General features: G+C 36.6%; 1 protein-coding gene across 1 annotated transcript in view; it reads left to right on the forward strand.

The window, feature by feature from the left end:
• The window catches only part of CFAP54 (cilia and flagella associated protein 54), a 310,761-nt gene that overhangs the window by 109,664 nt on the left and 182,807 nt on the right, over window positions 1–18,290 (forward strand). The window contains exons 27-30 of the mRNA XM_067697614.1: window positions 3,901–4,029; window positions 5,666–5,780; window positions 7,728–7,817; window positions 8,495–8,621. Of these exons, the coding sequence (XP_067553715.1) occupies window positions 3,901–4,029; window positions 5,666–5,780; window positions 7,728–7,817; window positions 8,495–8,621 (461 nt within the window). The remainder of the gene's footprint in view (window positions 1–3,900; window positions 4,030–5,665; window positions 5,781–7,727; window positions 7,818–8,494; window positions 8,622–18,290) is intronic.

The raw sequence follows: 18,290 nt of genomic DNA on the forward strand, positions 1-18,290 counted from the left end.
CAAGGGTTTCAAACCTGGGAATGACGTAATGAGATTTGCATTTTAGAAAAAAGAAATTATTCTGGTTGCACAACAGCTAATAATTAGAGGGGGATAAGATCCGAGGCAGGAAATGAGTTAGAAGGCGAGAGATGATGAACTAAACTAGTGTGGAAAAAGTGAGAGATAGAATTGAAAGGATTCAAGAGTTATTTATGAGATAGAATTGAGTAGGGGGGGATCAAGGAGGGAGAGGGAAGAGTCCACAGTAATCCAGGATCTGGGCAGTTGGGTGAGTACAATGCAATTTGTTGAACCCTGGGTGGGAAAGGGGGAAAAGATAATGAGTTTTGAATATATTGAATTTGGGGGCATACAGGATATCCAGAGAGGTGGACATTATATAATTGGACCTATAGGCTTGAAGTTCAGGAGAGGCCAAATATATGTAAAGACAACGGAGTCATTAGTATACGGGCTCAACTGAAGCAACAGAGATAGATGGTATCACCCGGGGTCAATGTGTAGAGTAAGAAAAGAAGAGAATTGTCTTAAGAATCTCAAGGGTGTTGTTAGTCCACGGGTCTCATCCGGCTTCCACTAGGCAAGAGGAAGAATTGGAAAGGTGATTAGTCCAAAGGTGTTTTATTATTCCTAACCCCTCCCCAACCTTAAGAATCTTTCTGGTGCTATTAGTTCTGTCATTGTCACAAGGGGGTAACTGTTGAAAGCAGGGGTCCCACACAATCCAAAGGACCCCTTTCCATTCCCACTGCTCAGTCACACACACACGTCAATTAGTGTAATCCTGGGCTAAAAGGGCACCTTCCAAGGTTACTTTTCTTTAGAATATATTCATCTGCTTGGCCTCACCTCCCCCTTTCCCCCGAACCCTTCCATCAGTGAGTATTTCCAGGACAGGGGTGTCATTTTCAAATAAGAAAATACCGGGTTACACTGTCTTTCCAGGGCACTGGGCAGCTGTTCACCTTACATTTAAATAACTAACCGTGGCTGCTGCAGTGTTTCTTCCAGAAGAAAGACACTTTATTCCAAGGCAGCTCATTGCTTGTAACTTGCCAATAGCAACTTCTCCTGCTAAAAACCAACTAAACAGCCAACCAACCAGCCAACCAAAAAACCAGTCCTGCTTACACAGGCACTCCGTATATGACCGTTAATGGGGAGGAGTCAGGAGAGGGAAGGGATAAGGATGGAGGAGAGGAGAGGTGGCCCCTAGACCAGGATCCCAGCAGCGTGATCCGGGCATGTGTGGGGTCAGCTTGGACAGGACATCTGTCTCTCCTCTCTCACAGGAGGAGGATGGTTATCCTTATGCATGGGTGTGTAGGTGGGTTTGGGGACAGCAGATATGCCAGTTCCCCTGCACTGCTCTCTGGAAAGGAAGCAAGGTCATTTGCAGAGAGTGGGGAGGTGGAAAGTGAGGGTGGGCTCCAGAGATGTGAGAAGATGTTTGTGTAACAGCCCCCGTGGGAGACGGGAGAGAGTGCTGACCTAGAATAAGCAGGGTTTCCACCCAGCGTTTGGGGCCGCGTGGAGGCTGAGATCCTCCACGAAATTCACATGCCTCCTCTCTCAGCTGCCTGTGGTTTTTCTCCCACAGCAGTTTGCGGCTGGCTCTGTATTTCTTGACCGCCACCCGTGACTCCAGCCCCTTTCCCCCGCCTGAGGAATCATTTTGAGATCCTCTGGACATTATTGTAGAAATGACCCTGAATGTTCTGGACATTTTCTTTAAAGTATATTGAATTGGCCAAAAAAGTTCATTTGGGTTTTCTGTGAGGTGTTAACGCAAAACCCCAAAGAACTTTTTGGCCAACACGCTATATATTAATGTCAGGATTTGATGCTAGAGCTGGTTCTGTCCCAAATTGATACTCTAAGAATTGTCATTTCAGAAGTTTCCTCCAGCTTGACCAATAGACCCAGAAGCCTGACTACCCCTGAATCCCAGATTTGAGGCATTCATTTGATATAAACATATTTTTATAGAGATTTTCTCTTAGGACATGTAAAGCCCAATTAGTCAAATGGCCCTGTTTCTTTTCTCTGTTCTGTTTTAAAAATTGGTAATCTTTCCGGATGGTTCAATCTTTCTTCTTTAAGGAGCAGTATTTTTTTCTGAAAGCTGCCAGAATTCCAAATAAAGTACCACTTCTGAGACATGTCATCTTAAATATTTGATTATTTTCACATTGTTAAAAAATTTATTATGCCAAACATCTGACACATTAAAAAAATTTCTATTCACCATTTGGTATGTAAGTAGAATTGGTTCTCTGTTTTTCTTTTGTTTGGAAAAATTCATTCTCATTTAGTATTTTCCACTGGCATGTTAAAATTCATTCTCATTTAGTATTTTCCACTGGCATTGTTAAAAAATTTATTATGCCAAACATCTGGCACATTTAAAAATTTTCTATTCACCCTTTGGTATGTTAAGTAGAATTGGTTCTCTGTTTTTCTTTTGTTTGGAAAAATTCATTCTCATTTAGTATTTTCCACTGGCATGTTAAAACAAGGAGAAAAGATTGCACAGTGCTGTATAAACCAAATACGTTGGAAAGCAAAGGTGAATGGGGAGCAAATGTTAGCTCACTTCTGTTTTCTAATAACAAAACTTGTTCCCTCTCTTATCAGTTTTACAATGAGATTGGACAGTTTTGCCTAGCATTCAAAGCCCTGCTTGACCTAACCCCACCTACCTTGGCAAAATTTGTTTCACTGTTTTCCTTTCCACGTTCTGTCCCACAGTCAACATTAGTTAAACACCATTGCCCTGGTCCTACAGAAATATTTCCAGTTCTTAGCATTTGCATTAGGTAGGTCTTATGAGCTTCAAGCAGCCACTCACTGTTTTTCAGCCACCTTATATATTCTTTCCCTGCCTGGGAAGTAATAGTTGTTACTTATCTTATATACTAACCTATTCAGCTTAACAGAATACACCTACAGATAAATTCATACAAACTTATTTATACCCTGAGAGTATTGTCCTGGGGATTCACGGTGAATACATCCCTTTTTTGGGCTCTTTCACTAGAGCAGGGTCTATGCAAATCAGATTGCTGGCCAGGGAAGCTTTCCTGGAGTTAGTGCTAGGGCCCAGGTTTTAACGACCAAGTAACGCTATATAAATCAGGTGGGAAAGCTGTTCTGGGAAAGGCCTCAGCTGTAGGAAGGCATGAAGTCCTGATACCATGGTAACTAGCAGGATTTATACTTGGCTTAATATTTTGTAAGCTTAAAGTGCAAGGAGATGAATAGTGGAAGATGACACTGGAGAGGTAGGTAAGGGCCAGGCTAGAGGAGGCCAGATAACAGTTCGTAACCAGGAGCGTGAACGAGAGTGGCAGAGCGGGCCCCTTCTCGTGAGTCAGTGTGTGCTTCCCCTACGGCTCATGGAGAACCTGCCAAAACCAGCTGACCTCCAGCCTAGTTTACTGCCAGAATGTCCTGTAAATCATTTACTGCTATAAATGCCCCCAAGACATCATGAGGTCAGTAATTGTGCCATTTCACAAAGAAGACAACTCAAGACAAGAAGTGGTGGTTATGTGACCTTTAAGAATGATTTTGTTTTAGCATGGATCTTTTAAGTGGAAATGTTTTTTCATAGTTAACTTACTGTACCAAAAGAGGTATGGCTGTATGTCCCAGAGATATGGAGAATTCATTACTGATGAGATTCCTGGTTTTGTCCTTTATTTAAAATAGTGAAATCATGCAGTTTTAATTCTAGGGAAATATGATCTGGAGGTAAGCTTACAGTTTTCTTAACAGAAACAGGGGAGTTATATCCAAAACATGAGACTTTTGAATTTATGGAAGATGATACATGACTCTTGAAAATAGACTTGGCGTTTCCAACAGAGAAAATTAATAAATATTTTAAATTAGATTCTGCGTTCATGGAAGGAATATGACCTGGCAGTAATGATTATAAATTATGGAAAAAAGATGTTGGACATCACATCAGGGTGCAAATCTCTGTTTGGTGTTACTGACCAAGAAGAAATGCCAGAGGAGGTAATTGTTCTTTGTGTTTCATCTTTAAAGGTATATTTAGCTGAATTTTCTAAGAGATCATGTAGTATTAGTGAACATGTTAGAAAATTGATCAATTTTTAATTTGTTGTATTTACATAAAAGAAAGTGAATATGTGAAGAGCTTTTTTTCCTTTTAATTATTATCAAGAAAATGAAAAGGTATCCGTGCTGGACTACTTAATAGCCCCCGTCACACGTACTGATGATCAGTTAGGTGTTGACAGAGAGCTTCCTACACCCAGTTGGGCATTGGACTGAAAGCCCTCTACAGTCTCTCCCAGACTGAAGATTTTTATTATTCTGAGTGGGTCACTGAATGCAGTAAATACACGTCAGAGCTTTTCACTCTGTTCAAAGTAGATTTCCTAAACTCCCTGTGACACCTCAGTTGTCTCCTTTATGAGGCTGGTAATGTTAGAGACAACTTTTTAATATCTGCCTCCCAAGCATGGGTCTTACTAGAATCTTATTTTATTGCCTTTTCTTGAAACTATGTGGTTAAATGATTTTGTAGATCAAATTTTGAAGTACTGCTTAGTTTATCAGGTTTCTGAGGAGCATCAGGAGCTACAGTACTTGACGCCCCTTCTGTGACTGGGGCCAGGGTAGAAACTGTTACCCCCAAGCCTGTTTCAGTTGGAGTAGCTCCATTTCTCTCTCTATTATATGCTGCAAAAGCTTAAAAAAACCCCACTGGATGAATATTTTTAGCCATACTACATTTGTTGGGGGGAGGGTTGTCTAGAGAAGGTTTTGATTTAAGCTGAAAGCAACTTGAGCGGTTTTTTTCACCAAGTGTTGTCCACTCAAGAGTCCGTCAGCCAGACCCTTTATGTCACCCAGGCCTTGACTCAGGGCTCTGTCCCTTCACATCATGGTAGGACAGGACCCCTTGCCCCTTTCCTTGGAGCCTCTAGTCCAGCAGAGGGTTGTGATACTTCTTTCAGACTAAGACTGTAGGGACTGAGAACCTAATACCTACTTTATGGGAGTCAGAAGTCATTATAACCATTCAGGGTCCCTTTAAGCCTAAAAGAGCTTGGGAGGTCTATTTTTTTTGGAGAAGAGGAGACATTAACCAGTCCATTCTCAGGCTCAGACAGATGAAAGCATGGTGGGGAGCCTGAGCTCATACCCTCCAACTCTTAGTCCACTAATTGCTGATCCTGTTATGTGCAATGAAAGGCAAAGCAGCAAAAGCAATTAGCTTCCTTGTAAAGAAGCTCCCTCTGGGAAAAAGAAAGGAAAAAAAGGAAAAAGGGATACATTTCTGAGAGCATTTTCTTTTGAGGATTTTTAGAGATATACCCTCAACTGCTCTCAGAATGTTGTGTGTATTGGGGGGAGCTGTTTAGGGGAGCAGAAGTTACTAGGAAAAAGGGAGAGGGAAGAGAAGAAATATTTTGGTTAACATCCATAAAACAGTACTGTGTCTGGCATTTAGTTAGGCTACAATGGCTTATTATTAATTATTAGTTAATTATTAATACATTTTACCATGTAGATTCATAGTTTGGTCTACCAAGTATGAAACATAATTTAAAGAATATTATTTGAAAATGACAATTCTTGAAACATGTTGAAGTACGTTCTGACATTTAACCAATGTTTCTAGGGTTCTTCCAAGAAGTCTTCCAAGACGAAGAAGCCACAACAGATATTATTACCTGAAAAAATAAATGAACATCTGGGTTTATTGGAGACACACCTACTCAAACTGACAAAGCAATGTAGTGTTTTTTTTTTCTTTCTGTATAATTCTGTTTAGCATTTTGCCGTTTAAAATAGAAAATATTCTGTTAAAAGGATTAGGATGAGATTAGCATTTGGTAAACCCTTTAAGGTTTATGCAGTGCTTTTACACTGTGTCATTAATCCTAACAATACGTTGTTAATAAGGGATTGCTAACCACTTTTTACAGATGTGGCTCATAAAGATTAAGTGATTTATTTAGCATTACATAGCTGACTTGGATTTGAGCCTAAATCTTCTCATCCTAAAGCAGGGTTTCTCAGCTTCAACACTATTGCCAATTTTGGCCAGATAATACTTTGCTGTGGGGGACTGTCCTAGGCATTGTGCATGTGGAGTGACATCCCTGGCCTTTGTCCAGAGATGCATAGCACACCATTCTCCCTGCATTCTCCCCAGCTGTGACAACCAACTGTGAGGCAAATGTTGGCAAATATATTGTGGAAGGGGGACACAAAATTGAGAATCACTGCTCTAAAGACAAGAATGTAACTGAGAAATAAAGTGATGGCATGACGGGTGTTATGTACGAGTGATTTGAACCATGGTTTACTCAAGTGAGATGGACTCAAGTGAGTCATTGTGCTGTATAGTAATTTAATAATAGACCAAAATGTTAACACAGTGATTGGAGTTTGAGAGATTGCAGTTTGGAAATCTGATTATGATATTAATTTAGTTTCTGGTGATGACAACTATTATTACATTTTTAAGAAGCAGGACTTCAAACCTTCTAGAAGAACAAAAGAGTACCTACATTTATCTCGTTAGGAGGCTCCACTTTCGGCCCCTTGGTCTGTTGGGAAGTAACTAAACTTGTAGAGTTCTGTGACCCCACCTCACCTCTCTACTTTGTGCCTCAGTGATATCTGGGTGGTCTTACTGTTTCAGAATTCCCTGACTTGGATCTCTCATTTTATTTCAGTACACTCCATGTCTGTTTCAAGCTGAATTTATGAAATGAACCCAGTGCTGTGTTATTCACATAACCAGTAAACCTAGTTTGGGGAAAGCTGTAATTGTCTGGGTACATATAAAAATATATAATTTCTTAAAATGTAAAGTGTTCTGGAAATGTGAATTACTTATTTTCATATTATCAACACCCCCAAACACATTTTAACATTTTACTAAGAAGCACAATATAATGTTACTAGCTAAACAGTAGATTCAGTAACAAAACAATAATAAAAATAATAGTTTTGTACAGTGCTTTCTGTGTGCGAGGAACTATTTTAAGTGTTTCATGCATATGAAAACTTATATAACCCTTATATAACAACCATATGAAATAGGTACTGTTATTATCCCCATTTTAAAGATAAGGAAATTGAGGCACAGAGAAGGTGAGTAACTTCCCAAGTTCTCATAACTAAAAAGTGTCAGACTTAGGGACTTCCTTGGAGGTCCAATGGTTAAGACTCCATGCTCCCAGTGGATTTGATCCCTGGTGGGGGAACTAAGATCCCGCATCCTGCATGCCGTGCGGCCTAAAAAAGAAAGTGTCAGACTTAGAATCTGAACCCAGGCATCCTGGCTCTAGGGGCTGTCCTGTTCATTATTCTATACTTTACTGTCTTTTAAAGATTTTTTATAAAAATGGAGTTCATATAATTGGTAGGTTTCTGAACCTGATATTTGTTGATACACAATAGCTGTTGAATAAGAAAGACTCATGCCTTGGAAACTCTTCCCCTATTTGGTGGTAGACTGCTTGGCCTTTAGGGGGGAAAAAAAATGAAAGGAAAATAATTAAGGTTATTGGATTTTTTAATCTCCAAAATATGATATAATTGATATTTTAAGGCACATAATTTAGAATGTATACTTGGGTATTTTCCTATTTTTCATCCCCAGCAAAGAATTTTCATTTTTGCTTATTGATGTTAAACAGAACCAACAACTTAATTCCTTTTAACCTTAGATGTTACAACTGAACTCTCAGGAGCAGAGGATCCCATATTTCTTTACCCTATAGTTTTAAATTGGTCGGTCAAAGGTGCTGTGGAAGAAGGTAGGTGACCTAAACGTACATATGTTGTTCACTCACCTTACTTTTGAATATCTTTTATTCTGTGGATTCTGTTGTTTTTTACTTAAAGGTTTCACTTGTTCTAGGCAGAATATTTCAGGTTCTTACCCATTCAGAATAAGGCAGGCTCTCGATTGCCGAGTAATGAAAGAGACCAAAATAGGTACCTGATTTAAAGTCTGGAAAGACGGAACCTTGATGGTGGCTTATTTTGGCAGTAAATGGTGTTATTATGAAGCTTACAAAAACTAGGGAATTGAAAAATGTGTTAGTGATCTTTAAGCTTAGCTATGAAGAAATAGCAGCATTATTGCTTATCTCAGAGTGAAATATAATAAAAATTAGGATAACTAGTTATTCTGCCAACTATCAGCAATTTTTTTCCCACCTAGTCATATGTTAGAGGTAACTTTTAGGAAATCTTACAACACCAAGCTGTTTGAAAAATAAATGAAATTTAGACTGTAAAGGAATATTTGATTTTAGAAAACCAATAGTTTCACTACATTTACTCCTATACATTTTTTAAAAGTGAGAAATCTAAAAAGTAGGTTAATAAACTCATCTGTTACAACAAAATGACTGATAGCAATAGTAACCTTTCAATGGCAATGACCAAGTGTATTGGAGATTATATATGAACCTTCTTGTTTTCGCAGTTATGAAATTTAAACAGAGACCTAGATTCCTGGAATTCTTTACACAAGTTATGCAAAAATGTATGAATGATGAAAACTTTCAACTTATGGTGGAGATAACAAATCCTGTCTATGACTTCTTGCAAAGGTATTTGTAATATCTGTTTTATTAGCATTAACAACTTTAAAAAATGAGTAAAATTGTTCCTTAAAGATATATAAAGTGGACGCAAAAGAGAGTGGGGTACATGCAGTTAAAACAGCCATCTGGGAGGTAGTGAGTATTTATGTCTGTGTAAATAAATAAATAAAAATATTCGTACAGCTGAACTAAGGAATAATAGAGCATGTTTATATTTATAGCAGGAAATAAATTAGGCCTTTTGCTATTGAGTCAGTTTGGATGATAGCATCTCTAGGCTATCAGCATCTCTTGCACAGACTTTTGGGTCCACTTATTTATTTATCTAATTAATTTTTCATCCAGTTTTATTGAGGTATAACGGACATATAACACTGTATAAGTTTTAAGGTGTACAGCATAATGATTTGATTTACATATATCATGAAATGATTACCACAGTGGGCTTAGTGAACATTTATCATCTCATATAAATGCAACATTAAAGAAGTGGAAAAAATTTTTTTCTTCCTTATGATGAGAATTCTTAAGATTTACTCTTAACAAGCTTTATTTATAACATACAGCAGTGTTAATTATCTTTATCTTGTTGTACATTACATCCCTAGTTCTTATTTATCTTATAACTGGAAGTTTGTGCCTTTTGATTATTTTCAGTAATTCCCTCTCCCCCCACCCCCTCCCTTTGATGTAGTCCCATTTGTTTACTTTTGCTTTTGTTTCCCTTGCCTGAGGAGACATATCCAAAAAAAACTGCTAAGACCAATGTCAGAGAGTATACTGCCTATGTTTTCTTCTAGAAGTTTTATGGTTTCAGGTCTTACATTTAAGTCGTTAATCCATTTTGAGCTTATTTTTGTATGTAGTGTGGTTTTTTTTTTTTTTTTTAACATCTTTATTGGGGTATAATTGCTTTACAATGGTGTGTTAGTTTCTGCTTTATAACAAAGTGAATCAGTTATACATATACATATGTTCCCATTGTAGTGTGGTTTTGAGGTCCAGTTTCTAATTCTCTACAGTAGCAAGCAGAGCCATTCTTTGCAGTTCCCATATACGTGTGTGAACGGGGAGTTCCTTAAAAATAGAAGTAGTAAAAACTTAAAGTTAACCCTCTTATTCTCTAAGCCTGAATGGCTCTCTCTGCCCACAAAGAAAATTATTGTGTTCTGTGCCAGTTATGAGAGATGCCAAGTGAATCCAGCTTTTCTTCCAATAATTGGGTTTTAATTTCAACACTGGACATAGGTCTGTCTATCTCATTCTAGGAAAAGAAAACATCAATGACACAAGATCTATTTTAAAAATGACGGCAGAAGAGAAACATTCTCATAAAAACCTACGGGAAAATATTCTTCCTAAAATAGGCACTACATTTATTAGAACAAAAACTTGGAATATATGTGCTTCATGTTTTCAAAAGATGAAATTGCTTCTACTAAGCAGGCCATGGTAATGAGAGAACTGGCCAGAATTAGAAAGTCCCAGAAAATTAAATAAACCATAGCTAAAATGAGATGTTTGGAATCTGTAAATAATATTCTTGATACCAAAGAAAATCAGAATGCACTTTCAGTGAGCAGTAAAATTTGGAGGACTGACCGTGGAGGTCCAGTGGAAGAATAATAGATATTCTGAAAGAGGAAAACAGAATAAGTGGTTTAGACCAGTGGTATAATAAAATATGTGAGTTTGGAGATTGAGCAGTATAACTGAGTTCAAGCCAAAGGTAATGATTTCAGTTTTTAAGGCTGAGCAGATGTTTTAGGATGTTCTTCTCCAAGTCAAGGAATATAGGGGAGGGGCAGATGCAACACCTTGATTTCTACTTTGATAGCAATATCTATTTTCTTTTTATGTTTGTATGCATGACATATCTTTGCACAAAGAAAAAAATTTTTTATACTTCAACAGACAAATATGCAGCAGTATTTTCTTCCAATTTTATAGTTTCATGGTTTAGATTTAATATTTTAATCCATATGGAATTTCTTTTGGTGTAGGGTTTAAATTAAAAATCAGGGGTTTTTCCTGTAAAAATTTTAATCAACTGTCTTCGTAACATTTAAAGAGTAATCTCTTTGTTACTTATTATTATTTTTTTTTGCGGTACACGGGCCTCTCACTGTTGTGGCCTCTCCCGTTGCGGAGCACAGGCTCCAGACACGCAGGCTCAGCGGCCATGGCTCACGGGTACAGCCGCTCCGCGGCATGTGGGATCTTCCCGGACTGGGGCACGAACCCGTGTCCCCTGCATCGGCAGGCGGACTCTCAACCACTGTGCCACCAGGGAAGCCCACGTTACTTATTTTTAATGCTACCTTTTCACATTGGTGATTCTACTAATAATGCTTATAAATCACAATGAAGATATTTCATGAATTTTCATGTTCTACATTAAAAAAATCAAAATATATGGGAATAACTGCTAAAAAGACAAAGCTAATTTGATAGAAACATAGTAATATTAAGAGTTTAATGTACTACTTTAAAAAGAAAGAAATAAAAAGGACACAGAAAATGTACATAATATAACTAATAAGATTAATTTAATATATATAGCCAATTGAGACTAAATACCCTTTAAAGCACTTATTTAATTTAAAAGTGTAATATTTAAGCTGCAAAATAAAGCTCAATATATCACCTAGACTAAAATTTGTAAGGACCACATTCTCTTACAGTACAATAAAACTGAAATTTTATAACAAAATAAATTGCTGGCATATATAATTATATAATTTTATAACAATAAATTACTGCCATATATAATTGTATATAATTATAGTATATAAAAAAGAAATTTAAAACTATAGAGCGTTTTGAAAATCATGCTAATGAGAAGCCCACATATCAAATGTACTCAAAGCAGCAGTTAAAGACAAATTTTAGCTTTAGAAGCTCCTGTTACTTACTAAATGAGAAAAATAAAATCAAATGAACTTTGATTGGGCTTGAGAAATTGGAAAAATAACAAAATAAATCTAAGAAAGCAGAAAGAAGAAATAAATAAAAGTTGGAATTAATTTTAAGTTGGTTTTAAAATAGTCCAATTGGCTAGGGTTAGTTCTGTGAATATATGAATAAATGAGGTAATTTTCTGGCCAGCAAAATAAGAAAAAGTGAAATGTAAGTAATCCAAAGAGAAAATAGTCATAAATTTGGAAGTTGTTAAATATTAGATAACAGTATATGTAGTTTAATATGAATAAATTTGAAAATCTAATCTGAAGTCATGATTATCTGGAAAATTTTAAATTATAAGAATTTATTGAAGCAGTAAAAAAATTTGGAAAGCTCAAAAACTTTTTAAGCCTAGTTCCTTCATAGGAACAAATAATTTTGTTTTACATAAAGCTACTTCAGAGCATGGTTATAGTTTCCTAGTAAATTTATCACAGCAGGCTCTGATAACAGTTTTGTAAAAAGAGAATAAAAAAATAGAAAATTAGAGATGAACTTTATTTAGAAGTATATAGAATAAAAATAAAACACTAGCTTATAAATTTAGCAGTGAGAATATAGATTTTGTTCTCAGTATAAATATAGTAGGAAATCTAAATATAATTATCATTAGTAGTCCAAGGAGTCTTTTATAGGTGCTAAAAAGTCATGTGGTGATGTTCAGCAGCAATTCCTGGCAAATTAGGATTAAAAGATTTTCTGTTAAAATATGCAGTACAACAAAGAAACCTGTTATTCCTTCTATCATTTAAAATTGTTCTGAAAGTTCTTGGCAGCACATTAAAATAAGAAATAGAAATTAGGATTAGAATTTATGTGATTATCACATAATACATAAATGTTTATCTCAAAAATGTTTATCAAGTGAAATCCACAGTGAAGTACTCTGAAAATAGGAGAGATTGATATCTGCAAATAATTATTATTTTTTTTAACTTAAGTTAATTAACTGAAAACTATCAGAGTTAATAATAGAATTCCATAGGATGGGTAGATGCAAAATCAACGCTTTGCTGTATCAACTAGAAAATATAATGGAAAAATGATCCCATTTCTGTGAACTACAGGATTAAGTTTATCAGGAATTGTGAGGGGATTTAGGCTAATATAAAGACGACCAAACATCTTTACTAAGAGGTATGAAAAAAAATGACTTGAATAAATGGAGAGACATAGTACATTACTTGATAAGCAGATGGAATATTGTGAAGATTTCTGTTATTCTCAAATTAATTTGTTGGTTTAATGCAATTCCAGTCAGATTAGTTTGTATGGAATGGGCTAGAGTAATGAAAAATATTTTAAAAATAAAAAAGCATGAATGAGAGCCTTGTGCTGTCAGATAAAGAATAACAGATTTGTGTTTGTGAAATAATAGGCAGACAGTCATTGGAACTCAATGTTTTGGGTCAGAAGCAGGCAGTGATATAGGTAATCAAAACAATAAGTCATGAAATCAAAGATCAATAATGATGATTACATAAAAATTTAGAAGTACTATTTTTCATAATACACCATAAACAAAATAAAAAGCAGTCGGAACTAGGAGGAAGCAGTCTATGAAGAGGTTGAGGAGTGGAGGAGTTTATTCAGTGGATGAGAGTTCTGCAGAGCATGGAGGAGAATGCTGAGAGGGCTGGGAAGATGGTGGCCCAAGTGTACACCCATGACCTCCTCTCCTTCACACCTGTTTCTGGAATAGCAGCAATAAAAGCATTCTGGTAGGGTGGGAGAGAAAGGAGGTAGAGAAGAGACAAGCTGGTTGGAAAACAGCAGGCAACTAAGTTGTGTCAGGATGCAATTAGCAGAGCAGAGGATAGATTCCCAAGTCCCCGGTGATCAGTGGTCCAAGCTTTGTAGTTCAGGCAGACAAAACATTTGCCAAAATGAATGCCAACTAACTGAGAGACTCTTGGAATTGCTGCAGCTTGGCTGGAGTCCCAACCAAGCACAGGATCCAGGATCATCTTTATCAAAATCGAAGTGAGAGGCTGACCACTACTGGGACCAAAATGAGTTTGGGACCCCAGCCCCTGGAACTAGCTACCAGATTCACCTGGTCATTTCCTTCACCTTGTGTTAATATGACTTTACATTTTATTTAATTTAAGCTTTTGGATCCCATTTATCATGTTATAGCAGGGTGGTGTTGTACCTAGCAAGTACTTACCAGAGGAAATACAGATTTTAGGAAATATATAAATTTCAAGGAAAATAGGTAGTAAGTACCAATAGAGGGAGGGATAATAAGCGACCTTACAGTATTCGGAGAAGGGGACAGGTTACCACAGAGGTCGATGGCAGATTAAAAAAAACAAGGTTGAGAATCCTTACAGGTGATTGGGGGGAAGGGAGAACATTTAGTACTGTCCGCCCTTGGCATCCACTCTGCATCCAGGCATTCAGCCAACCATGGATCGGAAATATTTGGGAAAAAAGTTCCAAAAAGTAAAACTTGAATTTGCTGCACTCCCGTCAACTATGTACATAGCATTTACATTGTATTTACAACTATTTATATAGAATTTACATTGTATTTAATTTATTTATTCCAAAGAAATTCAGGCTAAATGCTTTCATGATTAAAAGGTATCATTCTTTTTTTTAAATATCTTTATTGGAGTATAATTTCTTTACAATGTTGTGTTAGTTTCTGCTGTATAACAAACTGAATCAGCTATATGTGTGCATATATCCCCATATACCCTCCCTCTTGCATCTCCCTCCCACCCTCCTTATCTTATCCCTCTAGGTGGTCACAGAGCAGGGAGCTGATCTCCCTGTGCTATGCGCTGCTTCCCATCAGCTATCTCTTTTACATTTGGTAGTGTATATATGTCCATGCCACTCTCTCACTTCATCCCAGCTTACCCTTCCTCCTCCCCGTGTCCTCAAGTCCATTCTCTACGTCTGCATCTTTATTCCTGTCCTCCACTTAGGTTCTTCAGAACCTTTTTTTTTTAATTTTAGATTTCATATATATGTATTAGCATACAGTGTTTGTTTTTCTCTTTCTGATTTACTTCACTCTGTATGACAGACTCAAGATCCATCCACCTCACTACAAATAACTTCGTTTCTTTTTATGGCTGAGTAATATCCCATTGTATATATGTGCCACATCTTCTTTAGCCATTCATCTGTCGATGGACACTTAGGTTGCTTCCATGTCCTGGCTGTTCTAAATAGTGCTGCAGTGAACACTGTGGTACATGATTCTTTTTGAATTATGTTTTTCTCAGGGTATATGCCCGGTAGTGGGATTGCTGGGTCATATGGTAGTTCTATTTTTAGATTTTTAAGGAACCTCCATACTGTTCTCCGTAGTAGCTGTAACAATTTACATTCCTACCAACAGTGCAAGAGGGTTACCTTTTCTCCACACCCTCTCCAGCATTTATCGTTTGTAGATTTATTGATGATGGCCAATCTGACCAGTGTGAGATGATGCCTCATTGTAGTTTTGATTTGCATTTCTCTAATGATTAGTGATGTTGAGTATCCTTTCATGTGTTTGTTAGCAATCTGTATATCTTCTTTAGAGAAACGTCTGTTTAGGTCTTTTGCCCATTTTTGGATTGGGTTTTTGTTTTTTTTGATATTGAGCTGCATGGGCTGCTTGTATATTCTGGAGATTAATCCTTTGTCAGTTACTTCATTGGCAAATGTTTTCTCCCATTTGGAAGGTTATCTTTTCACCTTGTTTATGGTTTCCTTTGATGTGCAAAAGCTTTTAAGTTTCATTAGGTCCCATTTGTTTATTACTGTTTCTATTTCCATTTCTCTAGGAGGTGGGTCAAAAAGGATCTTGCTGTGATGTATGTCATAGAGTGTTCTGCCTATGTTTTCCTCTAAGAGTTTTATAGTGTCTGGCCTTACATTTAGGTCTTTAATCTATTTTGAGTTTATTTTTGTGTATGGAGTTAGGGAGTGTTCTAATTTCATTCTTTTACATGTAGCTGTCCAGTTTTCCCAGCACCACTTATTGAAGAGGCTGTCTTTTCTCTCTTGTATATTCTTGCCTCCTTTATCAAAGATAAGGTGACCATATGTGCATGGGTTTATCTCTGGGCTTTCTATCCTGTTCCATTGATCTATATTTCTCTTTCTGTGCCAGTACCATACTGTCTTGATTACGGTAGCTTTGAAGTATAGTCTGAAGTCCAGGAGCCTGATTCCTCCAGCTCTGTTTTTCTTTCTCAAGATTGCTTTGGCTGTTCGGGGTCTTTTGTGTTTCCATACAAATTGTGAAATTTTTTGTTCTAATTCTGTGAAAAATGCCATTGGTAGTTTGATAGGGATGGCCCTGAATCTGTAGATTGCTTTGGGTAGTATAGTCATTTTCACAACATTGATTCTTCCAATCCAAGAACATGTATCATCTGTTTGTATCATCTTTAATTTCTTTAATCAGTGTCTTAACAGTTTTCTGCATACAGGTCTTTTGTCTCCTTAGGTAGGTTTATTCCTAGATACTTTATTCTTTTTGTTGCAATGGTAAATGGGAGAGTTTCCTTAATTTCCCTTTCAGATTTTTCATCATTAGTGTATAGGAATGCCAGAGATTTCTGTGCATTAATTTTGTATCCTGCTACTTTACCAAATTCATTGATTAGCTCTAGTAGTTTTCTGGTAGCATCTTTAGGATTCCCTATGTGTAGTGTCATGTAATCTGCAAACAGTGACAGCTTTACTTCATCTTTTCCAATTTGGATTCCTTTTATTTCTTTTTCTTCTGTGACTGCTGTGGCTAAAACTTCCAAAACTATGTTGAATAATAGTGGTGAGAGTGGGCAATCTTGTCTTGTTCCTGATCTTAGTGGAAATGGTTTCAGTTTTTCACCATTGAGAATGATATTGGCTGTGGGTTTGTCATACATGGCCTTATTATGTTGAGGTAAGTTCCCTCTATGCCTACTTTCTGTGGGGTTTTTATCGTAAATGGGTGTTGAATTTTGTCAAAAGCCTTTTCTGTATCTATTGAGATTATCATATGGTTTTTCTCCTTCAATTTGTTAATATGGTGTATCACATCCATTGATTTGCATATATTGAAGAATCCTTGCATTCCTGGGATTAATCCTGTTTGATCATGGTGTATGATCCTTTTAATGTACTGTTGGATTCTGTTTGCTAGTATTTTGTTGAGGATTTTTGCATCTATGTTTATCAGTGATATTGGCCTGTAGTTTCATTTTTTTGTGACACCTTTGTCTGGTTTTGGTATCAGGGTGATGGTGACCTCGTAGAATGAGTTTGGGAGTGTTCCTCCCTCTGCAATATTTTGGAAGAGTTTGAGAAGGATGGGTGTCAGCTCTTCTCTAGATGTTTGATGGAATTTGCCTGTGAAGCCATCTGGTCCTGGGCTTTTGTTTGTTGGAAGATTTTTAATCACATTTTCAGTTTCATTGCTTTATGATTGGTCTGTTTATATTTTCTATTTCTTCCTGGTTCAGTCTCAGAAGGTTGTACTTTTCTAAGAATTTGTCCATTTCTTCCAGGTTGTCCATTTTATTGGCATATAGTTGCTTGTAGTAATCTCTCATGATCCTTTGTATTTCTGCAGTGTCAGTTGTTACCTCTCCTTTTTCATTTCTAATTCTGTTGATTTGAGTCTTTTTCCTTTTCATCTTGATGAGTCTGGCTAATGGTTTATCAATTTTGTTGATCTTCTCAAAGAACCAGCTTTTAGTTTTATTGATCTTTGCTATTGTTTCCTTAATTTCTTTTTCATTTATTTCTGATCTGATCTATATGATTTCTTTCCTTCTGCTAACTCTGGGGGGTTTTTTGTTCTTCTTTCTCTAATTGCTTTAGCTATAAGGTTAGGTTGTGTATTTGAGGTGTTTCTTGTTTCTTGAAGTAGGATTGTATTGCTATAAACTACCCTCTTAGACTGCTTTTGCTGCATCCCGTAGGTTTTGGGTCATTGTGTTTTCATTGTCATTTGTTTCTAGGTATTTTTTGTTTTCCTCTTTGATTTCTTGAGTGATCTCTTGGTTATTTAGTAGTGTATTGTTTAGCGAGCCTCCGTGTGTTTGTATTTTTTACACCTTTTTTCCTGTAATTGATATCTAGTCTCATAGCGTTGTGGTCAGAAGAGATACTTGATACAATTTGAATTTTCTTAAATTTACCAAGGCTTGATTTGTGACCTAAGATATGATCTATCATGGAGAATGTTCCATGAGCACTTGAGAAGAAAGTGTATTCTATTGTTTTTGCATGGACTGTCCTATAAATATCAATTAAGTCCATCTTGTTTAATGTGTCATTTAAAGCTTGTGTTTCCTTATTTATTTTCATTTTGGATGATCAGTCCATTGGTGAAAGTGAGGTGTTAAAGTCCCCTACTATGGTTGAGTTACTGTCCATTTCCCCTTTTATGATGGCTATTAGCGTTTGCCTTATGTATTGAGGTGCTTCTACGTTGGGTGCATAAATATTTACAATTGTTATATCTTCTTCTTGGATTGATCCCATGATCATTATGTAGTGTCCTTCTTTGTCTCTTGTAATAGTCTTTATTTTAAAGTCTGTTTTGTCTGATATGAGAATTGCTACTCCAGCTTTCTTTTGATTTTCATTTGCGTAGAATATCTTTTTCCATCCCCTCACTTTCAGTCTGTATGTGTCCCTAGGTCTGAAGTGGGTCTCTTGTAGACAGCATATATACGGGTCTTGTTTTTGTATCCATTCAGCCTGTCTATG

The sequence above is a fragment of the Pseudorca crassidens genome, chromosome 11 (assembly GCF_039906515.1).
Source record: "Pseudorca crassidens isolate mPseCra1 chromosome 11, mPseCra1.hap1, whole genome shotgun sequence".
In the NCBI taxonomy this organism is placed as follows: Eukaryota; Metazoa; Chordata; class Mammalia; order Artiodactyla; family Delphinidae; genus Pseudorca; species Pseudorca crassidens.